The sequence below is a fragment of the Carcharhinus amblyrhynchos genome, chromosome 19 (assembly GCF_965287045.1).
Source record: "Carcharhinus amblyrhynchos chromosome 19, sCarAmb.v2.hapA, whole genome shotgun sequence".
NCBI classification, from domain to species: Eukaryota; Metazoa; Chordata; class Chondrichthyes; order Carcharhiniformes; family Carcharhinidae; genus Carcharhinus; species Carcharhinus amblyrhynchos.
In genome coordinates, this window is record NC_137342.1 from 13279292 (window position 1) to 13292588 (window position 13297).

A 13297-nucleotide genomic window follows, 5' to 3' on the forward strand; every position below is an offset into this window, starting at 1 on the left:
GAAGGAGAAAATCTCTGCATCTTTCTATTGTGCCCAGGATCCAATGAAGATACAGCTTCATCTTTTTACTAACCCACCAGTAGGAATTGTAGGACACTGAAAGGAGGCAAAGTTATGCCTTAGGTCTCTGCTGGAGACTGAGCATCACTATGAAGATATTTAATAATTGTTTGCTGTAAAAGATGTGGAAAATCACTTAGAACAGTGAGTTTTTAAATATCTTTGTGGTTCATTGAGCAACCTCTCTACCTCTCGTGCTGCGACCTGCTACCTCCCTTTAACCTTCCAAATGGGTCAGTTCTGAAAGACTCAGATTGCTTTAGCAAGAATTAATGTGAATGAGATGAAGATAAAGGAGCTAAGACAAAAAATGGATGAAATGGTATAAGTGCAGCAAGCCTTATGTCAGGGTGGTGTTATGATTTAGTGTGTCAGAAATGGAATATTGGGATCGGTGACAGGAATGGAAAATCTCACAAGAGGCACAAGTCGTGTTTCCTGTTGATGTAAAGGCATGATGTGGTCATTTCTGCACACCCCTGCCACCACCCCCCCCTCTCCCGCCGCCCCCCCCACCCCCCCCCCCGCCCCAACCAATGCCTCCGCACCAGTAATGAAACTGGAATTCTGAAGTTTAACGTCGGGAAGCCCATTATGGTAAATTACCATCTAATTATCAGACCTCTACATCTGATACCCACCCCCAAAGTGAATTAATACAGGTGTCCCATAGTGTGCGCCAGGTGAGCACAGGTGGAAGAGGGTCATGCCTAGGCACTGCCAACCCCCCTGACCTTTCCTATGAAAACCTCCTCCTTTCTCGAGTGTCACTGATCTGTTCTTGGAGCTTGGATATCCGAGGTTGCCACAAGTATTCATCTTTAGCACTCTTAGCCTCAAGATAGCTATCCTAAGCCATTGTTGAGGCTGTAGTTTAGTCTGCTGGCCCTTCCTGTTGTCAATGCGATAAAATCTTTCAGACCCATATGCTACTAATTGGTTTCCCTTGTTTGATTCTGGTGCACCCAGCCTTACTGTGTCAATTCCAGGTCTGACTGCCAACAGTCAGCCTGAAAGATGCCCGTGAATGGACAATCTCCAGAACTTAATCTGGCCTAGTTTACTTCACCAGTAACCCAGGATTTTGAAGCCCAGTGTTTACTGGGGTAAGATGATTCATTTATTAAGGTCTGTATAAAAACCCCAGCGATTTGTGATGAGGAAGAGATATGCTGTATATTGAAAATTGTTGGACAATTAGCCTTGCTCTAACATGTGATGAATGAAAAACAGAGTTTGTGCTTGATGTCCCTTAAAATTGCTGTGTTGGAGCTGTCCAAACGTATTAAACACACCACAGAACATTAAGGCTGGTATTTAACAAAGTAAGGACTCACTGAACAAGGAGATTTGCCTTTCTATAAGGATATTTGGGCTGGGATTTTCTGGCCCCTTCGTGGTGGGGCCCACTGCAGGAGAGCTGGTGGCCTGGTGAAACGTTGAGTGACTTTTGGTGGGACTGGACGATCCAGGTGGTGGGCAGGGACAGAAAATTCTGCCTTTAACCTCACCAGCATGATAAAGAAATGGATTGAATTGGCGGTGTCTCAATCCTGCCTATAATAATATAATCTTTAGCGATTCTTAATATTCAAATTTATTTTCTTACAATCTATTCCACTCAATAATTTGCGTGTGAAGTAATTTGTGTATTTACATGTGCACTGCCTCCGTCCCCATCCCTGTTCCCCCACCCAATGTGAAAATGGTTGGTGCTGGCTTCTGGGGCAGTAATAGGGGCTGCAGCACCATTTTAGCTCATTAGAGACCCTCTCTGCCCCTGCAAAAGTTCTGGCCTTGGATGTGGATAATAGTGGCCCCCAAGATTCCACATGCCCCTTGACCTCACCATGTCATTATCAGTCCAAAACATTTTTTGATCTGAAGGGAAAGAGTAAAATCAAATGAGAGTTGTACCCAGCTTCCTACCTGTAGGCTTCAATGAAATTTGTGCTGATTGGCTTCATAACTGTGAGAGAAAAGAGAATTTATTAACTGTGCTTCGTGCAAGGTACATTAGGGCAGAGGAAATTCCGACAGATATTGCTTCCACCCTTAGCCAAGTAAATGACTCACCAAGCACCGCTGCTGTTCAGTGTATATACCAAACTGGTACAGCTGATTAATAACGCGATTGCATGCCTGGCAGCTAAAGGTTGTCTTGATCTTTGGCATTCTTCAAAGAAACTTGTTTCAGCTTCAAAGGAAGCCAAGTTATATCGTAGGAGGTTTAGCTTTTTGTTGCCTTGCTTGTTGCCATGTTAAGGCAGTGGGAGGAGCCCATAAAACACAAGTACACGCTTTATATATGTATGGGATTACAGATGCTGAAACAAGTGAAGCTCCTGAGCCTATATTGTTTGCAAGACAATTTCAAGCATTGTGTAAGCCAAGCACCGTTTTATTATCAGCAGCATTTTCTCCCCAGTGTAGTCAGGTTTCTTGTAAATAAATTTGACCACTTTTAACCTAAATGTGTACACTGTTTTCCATCTTTCAGGGTGTAGAATCATAGAATCCCTACAGTGCAGAAAGAGTGCCGTCGAGCCAGCACCAACAACAATCCCACCCAGGTCCTATCCCCGTTACCCTCGTATTTATTCTGCTAATCCCCCTGACACTAAAAGCAATTTAGCATGGCCAATCCACTAACCTGCACATCTTTGGAGTGGTGATGGAGGCACGTAGGTCAATTGGTCCTCTCAACTAAGAGTTTAAGGCACCCCTATGTCTGGTAAACAAGTATATTTGACCAGAAAGTGTCCATTGACGTTGGGATGGCTTATTTCCTGTGTATTTGATCATCTGAACTGCAGCCTGTTTATCTCTGTCTTTTAAGCTGCAGCCTGTCTGTTTCAATGCTTGCTCAATTATCCCGGTGTGCTGTTGCAAAGTGCCATCTTAGGTGGCCGGTTTGGCCACAACACCTCCACAAATTAGATATCCCTTCTTCTCAAAACCTAGGAACAGGAGAAGGCTATTTAACCTCTCAATGTTCTACCATGCAGTAAGAATATGGCTGATCTATGGTCTAACTCCATATTCAGCATTGCCTCGCATACCTTAGTAGCTCCTGTTAACCGTCAGTCTCCAAACTACAATTGACCTAAAAACAATTTCCAATTATGAAAGAGAATTCCGGTGTGCATATGGGTCATATGTGTTGAAGTATTTCCTATCATAACCTTAACTCCAAATGGCCTGAGTTAGGCTATGCCCCCTAGCCCTAAACTCCACAACCAATGGAAAGAGGATAGAATCCATAGCATCCCTACAGTGCAGAAGGCAGCCCATCGAGTCTACACTGACAACAATCCCATCCAGGCCCTATCCCTGGAACCCCACATATTTACTCTGCTAATACCCCTGACATTAAGGGGCAATTTAGCATGGCCGGTCAACCTAACCCACACATCTTTGGACTGTGGGACGAAACCGGAAAACTCATAGGAAACCCACACAGACACAGGGAGAACATGCAAACCGCACAGTCACCCAATGCTGGAATCGAACCCAGGTGGTTGGTGCTGCGAGGAAGCAGTGCTAACCACTACGACACTGTGCTGCCCTTGTCTTGTTTAACTCCTGGAGACCAGATATCATACTGGTAAATCTATACTGTACTTTCTCCAAGATCACTGTGTCCTTAAGACGTGGTGCCCAGACCTGCTCACAGTAGTCTGATCAGGCTTTGTACTACTAAAGCATGACTTCTACCCTCTTGTATTGTAGACTGCTATATATAGACTGGAATTTTACCGTCCCGCCCACCACAGGAATCGGAGTGGGTGAGGGGTGGACCATGGAAAAGTCTGTTGCCCTCAGGCGGGATTTCATGGTTTCAGGATGTCTGTTATTTGTAGTATGCATAAATGATTTGGAGGAAAATATGGGTGGTCTGATTATTAAATTTGCAGATGACATGAAGATTGGCAGAGTTGCTGATAGTGCTGAGGATTGTCAAAGGAAATAATAGGAAAAAAATAGATTGGAGACTTGGACATAAAAATGGCAGATGGAGTTTAATCTGGACAAATGTGAGGCGATGCATTTTGAAGGATCAAATTTAGGTACGAAATGTACATTTGTTGATGTGTAGCTCAGTGCAGTTCCACCCTCTCGTTGATCATTAAGTCGTGTTCAATTTTCAGCATTGATACACTCGTTCCTAAGTGACTTATTATTTCAGGAGCAATGTCAAGGTATGAAATGTACGGTAAATGGCAGAATCCTTCGGAACATTAATGTACAGAGGGACCTGGGTGTGCAGTTCTCTAAAAGTGCCAACACAGGTGGCCAAAGTTATAAAGAAGGTATATGGCATGCTTGCCTTCATCAGCCAGGGCATTGAGTACAAGAGTTGGGAAATCATGTTGCAGCTATATAAAACATTGATTAGGCCACATTTGGAGTATTGCATGCAGTTCTGGACTCCACACTACCAGAAGGATGTGGAAGCATTGGAGAGACTGCAAAGATTCACCAGGATGTTGTCTGGCCTTGAGAGTGTTGCCTATGAGGAGAGGTTGAATAAACTAGAATTGTTTTCACTGGAATTGTTGTCCTGGACTATGGAATTTATAAACTAGGGACAGCTTGCAGCTCCAGTCCTGATCACTGGTGCTGCTGAGACTGATGGCTGGTTGGCAACTCTCTTGAGGTGGGACTTTCACCTGATTGAGGGGCAGAAGTCACATCTTTGGTAAATTAGCGTTCCAAAAGGTTGCGGGGGGAGGTGGGTGGATATGGCGGGGGGGTGGGGGGGGGGACAATATTGGCAGGGGATACATTCCCTGTCTACTTCTCCATTGGCACAGCTGAAAAACCTCATCATCTGGCCCCAGGTTTATCTTCCTTACTTTCCAGCTCAAACATCCTCAGTGTTCATTAGAATCCAATGCTTTGTTACCTTTGAATGTCCTCAAGATATTTACTTTTTGTTTCAAAGGTAAAATCAAACACAATCTGTTCAGTGCTTTGGATCAATGGTAAAGATGTGGCACAGCATTGTCAGGCTAAAAGCAATAATCTGGGAGGAGATGGTTTTGACAATGGGCTGACAATGTTGGGGTGAATTTTACCTTCACATTTTGGACAGTAAGATGCCAGTGTGGGTTTTTTTTTGGAGGATTTGTCTTCCTGTTGTCAAATCTGCCTGATCTGCACTAAGAGTTTACTGCCTTTGTGGCGAAGGTTAGAATTACCCTGAGGACTATATTCACTGGAGCAAAGAATGTTAAAGCACTATTTAATAGAGGTGTTCCAACATTTTCCGACTTTAAGAGGTCAGATCATAAAAGATAATTTTCACTAGTCAGCGAATCACTAACAGTGAGGCAAAGGCTGAGGATTAGCACAAGCAGAAAGAAGGGGATTGGATTATATTAGTGTAAAGGATTTATTCTTACTGCTACAACCGGTGAATGACCTGCCACTCAGCTCCAAGCCCACTCTACCAGCAGAGAGCTTTACCCTAAGGGAAGCACAGGTCACTAAAAGATTTTAATTCTCACTTCTTTGATTTGAACATCCTGTGTGTGTAGCTTTCCAATGAATATACCAGGTTGTGGAATTAGTCCTTAGAAAGATCAAAAGGAATTGAAGTGAGTGTTTCAATAGAGAAGTCACAATAGCACAGGCACAATGGAGAAAGTGGCTCCCTTCCCTGTGCTAAGATTTCAGTATCCATGGAGATGGGATGAGTACACCAGTAAGGCAAATGGAGTGTTGATGGCCAAGAGATCTGGGTGTCCTTGTTTGCAAGTCGCTGAAAGTTTATATGCAGGTACAGCAGGCAATTAGGAAGGTAAATAGTATAATGGCCTTGCCACGATTGTGTAGACGTCTTGCTGTCATTATATGGAACCTTGATGAGACCTGACCTGGAGTATTGTGTACAGTTTTAATCTCTTTTAACCAAGGAAGAATATACTTTTCATAGAAGCAACAGTGGTTCACCAGACTGATTCCTGGGATGGTGGGATTGTCTAATGAGGAGAAATTGAAGAAATTAGGCCAGTATCCTCTCAAGGTTAGAGGGAGTCGCACTTGAATCATACAAATTCTTACTGGGCTCAACAGGGTAGATGCAGGAAGAATGTTCCCCCGGCAATGTGTCTAGAATCAGGGGATACAGTCTCTGAATAAGGAGCAGGCCTTTTGGGACTGAGATGAGGAGAAGGAATTTTTTCACTCACAGGGTGTGAATCTTTGGAATTCTCTACCCCAGAGAGCTCCGTCACTGAGCATATTCAAGACAGAGATTGATAGATTTCTAAATACTAAAGATAATAGTGTGGGATCAGCCATGATCTAGTTCAATGGTGGAACAATTTTGAGGGGCTGAATGGCCTATTCCTGCTCCAATATCTCATGGTCAGGAAGTTCAGTATGATTGTGTCAAACCATCTTACAAGGCAGCATGTGGATTAATATTTATATGTTGCCATTGGTGATATAGCTTGAAAGCACATCAGTTTTTATTGATATAGTGATGACACCCATCTCAATATCATCTCTCTTGAGACCTCATTTGTCTGTAAATTGTCAGAGTGTTTGCAAGACATCAAGTGCTAGGTGAGGAGAAATTTGCTCCAATTAAATTTCAGGAAGAAACTTGGTTCCCCAGTTACTGACTCCACCTGTCTCCCTGACAACTACCTGAGTCCGAACTGGACTGTTGGTAATCTTGGTGTCATACTTGATCCTGAACCGAACATCACTAAGAATACCTGTTTTCATCTTTGTGACATCACCCAATCCATGGTGGTTCAGCCTCTCGGCTGCTAAAACCCTCAGTCGCCCTCTGTTACACCTCAACTTGAATATTCCAATGTATTCCTGGTTAGGTCCTCTCAATCCATCCTCCGTAAACCTGAGGTCATCCAAAATTCCTAACGTGCACCAAGCCCCATTGGTCATCACCACACTGTGCCCGCCAGCCTACACTGGCTCTCATACTGCAAACATGAAGTTTAAAATCTCATCCTTGCTTTCAAATCCCTCTGTGGCCTCGCCCCTTCCTATCTGTGTAACCTCCTACAACCCCACAACCCTGCAGGTGCAGCCGGTAATTAAGAAGGCAAATGGAATTTTGTCCTTCATTGCTAGAGTTTAAAAACAGCGAGGTTATGTTGCAGCTATTGGTGTGGCCTGGAGTACTGTGTACAGTTTTGGTCTCCTTACTTGAGAAATGACGTACTGGCACTGGCTGAGGTGCAGAGGAGATTCACTCGTTGATTCTGGAGTGGAGAAGATTGGCTTATGAGGAGAGACTGAGTAGACTGTGTCTATACTCATTAGAATTCAGAAAAATGAGGGGAGATCTTATAGAAACATATAAAATTATGAAGGAAATAGATAAGATAGAAGCAGGGAGATTGTTTCCATTGATGGGTAAAAGTAGACTCGGGCACATAGCCTCAAACTAAGGGGGAGCAGATTTAGGACCGAGTTGAGAAAGAACTTCTTTCCCCAAAGGGTTGTGAATCTGTGGAATTCCCTGCCCAGTGAAGCAGTTGAGGCTACCTCATTGAATGTTTTTTAAGGCAAAGATGAATACATTTTTGAACACTTCAAGGGCTAGAGTGAGTGGGAGGGTAAGGGGAGTTAGGTCCACGAAGAGATCAGCCATGATCTTATTGAATGGTGGAGCAGGCTCAAGGAGCCAAATAGCCTACTTCTACTCCTTGTTCTTATGTTCTTTTGTAACCGTCTAAGACGTCTGCATGCATCGAACTCTGGCACTTGAGATTTTAATTGCATTACCATTGGTGATCATGCCTTCGGCTATCTATAGGTCCCAACTGCACAGACCTCTCGACTTCTCTTTTTTCTACTTTAATTCATCCCTTAAAATCTATGGGGGGAGTTTTCTGGCTGCTCGCATCGTTGGGATTCTCTGGCCCTGCCGGTGGCCCACCTCCTCTCGTGGGTTTCCCAGTGACAGCAATGGGAAATCCCATTGACAGCAGCAGGATCAGAGACCCACGAACAGTACATACCATTCTGCCACTGAGATAAACGCGGCTGGGAGGCCGGAGAATCCCCCACTACAATGTTGACCACTTTGTGGAATACCTGTCATAATATCTTCGTAAGTTGCTTGGTGTCAAGTTTTGCCTCATAACGCTCCTGTAAAACAGCTTGGGATATCTTATAATATTGAAGGCACCATGCTGGAGTTAATACTTTCCATACTCAGACAGGAATCAGTCTGACCAGGAAAATCTAATGTATTCAACATATGTCAGGAGAATGTCTTACAAAATAGGACTACAGAACTCATCTTTAAATTTAAGCTAAGGTGGCTGAACATGCTACAGTGGCAGTACATGTGATAGATACAAACCCTTAAAATGGGCACTTATCGAATGTTATTTTTTACGGAGGCAGGACTGTAGCTCCGAAAGCTCGTGATTCCAAATAGACCTGTTGGATTTTAACCTGGTGTTGTGAGACTTCTTAAAGACGTACAGGTTAGGTTGTTGGCCATGCTGAATTGCCCCATAGTGTCAGGGGGATTTGCAGACTAAATACATGGGGTCATGGGGATAGGACCTAAGTGGGATTGTTTTCGGTGTAGGCTCGATGGAACGAAAGGCCGCCTTCATCACTGTAGGGATTCTACGATTACCAATTGATAGATCTAGAACAAAGAAAAGTGCAACATAGGAACAGGCCCTTTGGCCCTCCAAGCCTGTGCTGATCATAATGCCCTAACTAAGCTTTAAAAAAAACCTTCTACTCTTGTTCGGACTGTATCCCTCTATTCCATCCCTATTCATATTCCCATCCAGATGCCTCTTAAATATTGCTAATGTGCCTGCTTCCACCACCTTCTCTGGCAGTGCGTTCTAGGCACCCACCACTCTCTGCATAAAAAACGTCCCCCCCACCATTTCCTTTAAACTTCCCCTCTCATCTTTAACCTTGTAATTGGCACTTTCACCCTTGCAAAAAGCCACTGACTATCCACCCTGTCTTTGCTCCTCATAATTTTGTAAACCTCTGTCAGGTCTCCCCTCAGCCTCTATCTTTCCAGTGAAAATAATTCTAGTTTATTTAATCTCTCCTCACAGCCAACATCTTTGAGACCAGCCAATACCTGATGACCCTTCCTTTGCGTTCTCTTCAAAGCTTCCAAGTCCTTCTTGGTGTATGGTAGCCTGAACTGTACACAATACTCCGAATATGCCTAACTAAGGTTTTATGTAACGGTAACGTGATCACACAACTCTTGTACTCAATGACCTGGCTGATGAAGGCAAGTATACCATAGGCCTTCTGAATCACCCTGGCCACCTGTGTTGTCACTTTAAGTAATTGTGGACCTGCACACCTAGATCCCTGTGTATGTTAATATTCCTAAGAGTTCTGCCATTTACAATATAATTCATACCTAAATTCAATCCTCCAAAATGCATCACCTTGCATTTATCCAGATCAAACTTCATCTGCCATTTCTGTGTCCAAGTCTCCAATTTAACTATATTCTATTGTATCCTCTGACAATCCCCAGCACTATCATCAACTTCACCAATCTTCATGTCATCTGTAAACTTACAAATCAGATCATTTATATCTACTACACACAACAGAAGTCCCAGCAATGATCTCCATACTAGCTATAGATCTCCATTTTGAAAAGCACCCTTCCACCATTACTCTCTGTCTTCTATAACCAAGCCATTTCTGTATCCGTCTAGTCAGCCCACCCTGAATCCCAAGTGACTTTAATTTTGTACCAGTCAGCCATGTGGGACCTTGTTAGACACCCTACTAAAGTCTATGTAAACTACATCCACAGCCCTCACCCCATTGATTATCTTCGTCACCTCTTCAAGAAACTCAATCAAATGGTTGAGACATGACCAGCCCCCCACACAACCATGCTGTTTGTCATTAACTAGTCCATTTTCCTCCATATATGCATATATTCTGTCCTTCCAAAAGCTTCCCCACCACTGATGGAGAAGGCTCACCAGCCTATAATTTCCTGGATTATCCTTGCTTCCTTTCTTAAGCAAGGGAATAATGCTGGCTTTTCTCCAGTCCTCTGGAACCTCACCTGTGGCCAAAGGGGGTATGAAGATATCTTAAGGCCCCAGTTATTTCTCCCCTTGCTTTCTGCAGTAATTTGGATAGATCCCCTCCAGCCCTGGGGACTTGTCTACCTTAATGCAATGTAGGATACTCATGTTCCTCCTTCAACATATTGACATTCTCTGGAGTGTTCACCTACCTGTCTTGGACCTCAACATCCCATCATGTCCTTCTCCTAGCTGAATACCAATGCAAAGTACTCATTAAGGAACTCACCCACTTCCTCCACTTGTAACTTCCCTCCTTTGTTTTTTGTGGGCCTATTCTTTCTTTTGCTACCCTCTTGCTCCCAATCTATGCTTAAAAAGCCTTGGGATTTTCCTTGACCCTGTTTGCTACAGATGTTTCATTGTCCCTTTTAGCTCTCCTAATTCCACATTTAAGTTTCTTCCTATTTTCACTGTATTCCTGAAGGGCTTCATCAGTTTTTAGATGCCTAGTCCTATTGTTCCTTGTTCCTTTTGACCAAGTTTACAATTTCCCTTGTCATCCATGGTTCCCGAATCCTGCCATTTCTATCCTTCATTTTTGTGGGGACCTGCCGTTCTGCACTTCAATCAACCGGCCTTTAATAGCTTCCCACATGCCAGATGTGGATTTGCCCTTAAATAGCCGTTCCTAATCTACATTCCCCCCTTCATGTCTAATTTGGATGTAATTGGCTCTCGTCCAATTAAGCACCCTCACCCAAGGTCCACTCTTGTCCTTATCCATGATTACCAAAATCTTACCGAATTATGGTCAATAAGACCGAGATGCTCCCCCACTGAAACATCGATCACCTGGCCTGGCTCATTTCCCAATACCAAGTCTAGTGTAGCCCCCTCCCTGGTTGGATTGTCAACAAACTGTATCAAAAAGCCTGCCTGGACACATCTCTCAAATTGATCTCCATCTGAGCCCCTGGCTGTAAGGGATTCCCAGTCAATGTGGGGGAAGTTAAAGTCACCCATCAAATCTATCCTGCTTTTTTCACACCTTTTCAGTATCTGACTACTTAACTGCTCCTCTGTTCCCAATGAAGCAAATGCATTCCAAACTTCCAGTTCCATCGAGCCCATGGCCTCCCTCTGCCTGCTCTAACTCAGCGCTACTTTTCCCCCATTCTCGCTTTTTTCCCCCATTCTCGCTTTTTTCCCCCATTCTCGCTTTTTTCCCCCATTCTCGCTTTTTTCCCCCATTCTCGCTTTTTTCCCCCATTCTCGCTTTTTTCCCCCATTCTCGCTTTTTTCCCCCATTCTCGCTTTTTTCCCCCATTCTCGCTTTTTTCCCCCATTCTCGCTTTTTTCCCCCATTCTCCACACTTGCTGCTCTAGTTCCTACACCCTGCCACACAAGTTTAAACCTTCCCGAACAGCACTAGCAAACATCCCACCCAGAATATTGGTGGCCATCTAGTTCAGGTGCAACCCATCCTTCTACAAATCTCACCTTCCCCAGAAGATATCCCAGTGATCCATGTACCTAAAGCCCTCCTTTATACATCAGCTCTTTAGCCACGCGTTCAACTTGTTCCAAGCCTCACTAGCACATTGCATGGGGTGTAATCCTAAATTTATTACCCTAGAGGTCCTATTTTTTAGCTCCAGACCTAACTCTCTGAATTGTCTTCAAAGGACCTCTTCTTGCCTATGCCATTAGTGTCCATGTGGACAATGACATCTGTCTGTCTTCCAAAGAGTTGGCACTGGAATGGTGGGTTCAATGGCTTACTTCTACATTTGATTCTTTCCATGGTACTTCAAGAGATGATATTCTGCTCTTTCAACAGTATGACACAAATGATGACTCGTTATTTCACCCTTCCCAATCCTTTACTCTCACAAATGGATCATGTCATCATTCTATGTTCCATTCATTGTATTTCAGAATCTGGTGATGGTCTTAAGTGAGGTCCTTGCATGGCTGATAAATGATGTACCCAAGGACATCAGCATACGAATGAAAGAAGAGAAAACTCTGATGGTGGATGTGTTCCTGGAGGAGGAACAAGAGAAGATCGATAACTTGCAAGAGCAGGACAGGCAAAAGCAACAAGCCAAAGAAGAGGCACAGAAGGCTTGGCCGCACTGCTTTAATCAGGCAGCCAGAGGTGAACGGAGCAGCTTCATGTCATTTAGCTCCCAGCAGACTGACGTCTGAGTTGATGCAGCTCCAGAGGACTAACCACATGTGCCCTTCTTACCAGCAGGAACAAAACCAAAGCTGACGGCTTGAAGTCAAGCAACAGCTAAGAAAGCTTCTTCCCCAGAAAGCAACGAAACTACGAGCTTTGCTGCGTAGAAGTAGGACTTCAAAACCACAGAACAAAAAAAAAGCAATTGCAGTGAAATGCAGATTAACTTGCACTTCTGTAAAGAGTGAGGTCACATTCTGGGTTAAAGCCTGTTTGATGAGTAAGTTGACGGTCTCGATGTTATCAAGGGGTCATCCAATGACTGCAACTGAGAGATCAGGAAGGGACCTAATGGAAGCTTGATATAATCGAAAATGTTAGATTTAGTTGAGCTCAGCCATGTGATATACGTAACTGTTTGCTACATCTGTAATATACTGTTGTTTGTTAAAATAATATGAAACACTGCTGTGTGTTTATAAAGAGGAGATTTTAATTTTCAATGTGCAGTTTATGATATTTTGTGCTTAGATACAGTAACCGTAATCAGAAGAGTGGGTGTATGTGTCATATACTTGCTAGAGTGAGTCGATGCTGGATAAAATAAACACATTTTATTTCAAATTATATCTTTTTTTGGGGCTTTATTTTGTAAAGGTCAAGATTGGAAGGTATAATACTCAAAATCACCCCCACCTGGGAAATTCCGATCACCATATTGCCTGGCGTTTTGGATTCCCAAAATGGGAATCTGTTGGGTGGAAGTGTATGGTAGTCGTGTAAAGTTTAAAGTTTGTTTATTAGTCACAACTAAGGTTTACATTAACACTGCAATGAAGTTGCTGTGAAATTCCCCTAGTCACCACGTTCTGGCGCCTGTGGGGCTCAATGCGCCAATCCAGCACATCTTTCAGAATGTGGGAGGAAAACCGGAGCACCCGGAGAAAACCCACGCAGATGACATGCAAACTCCACACACACAATGACCCAAGTTGGGAATCGGGCCCCTGGCACTGT

At 43.7% G+C, this 13297-nt stretch overlaps 1 protein-coding gene across 5 annotated transcripts in view; it reads left to right on the top strand.

Annotated features, from left to right (window-relative positions):
* LOC145355316 (anoctamin-2-like) overlaps positions 1 to 12907 on the top strand; it is a 117536-nt gene extending 104629 nt beyond the window's left edge. For all 5 annotated transcript variants that reach the window (XM_080207270.1, XM_080207271.1, XM_080207274.1 and 2 more), the window contains one exon: positions 12034 to 12907. In XM_080207270.1, coding sequence (XP_080063396.1) covers positions 12034 to 12306 — 273 coding nt within the window. In that variant the 3' untranslated portion in view covers positions 12307 to 12907. The remainder of the gene's footprint in view (positions 1 to 12033) is intronic.
* Positions 12908 to 13297: the final 390 nt, after the last annotated feature.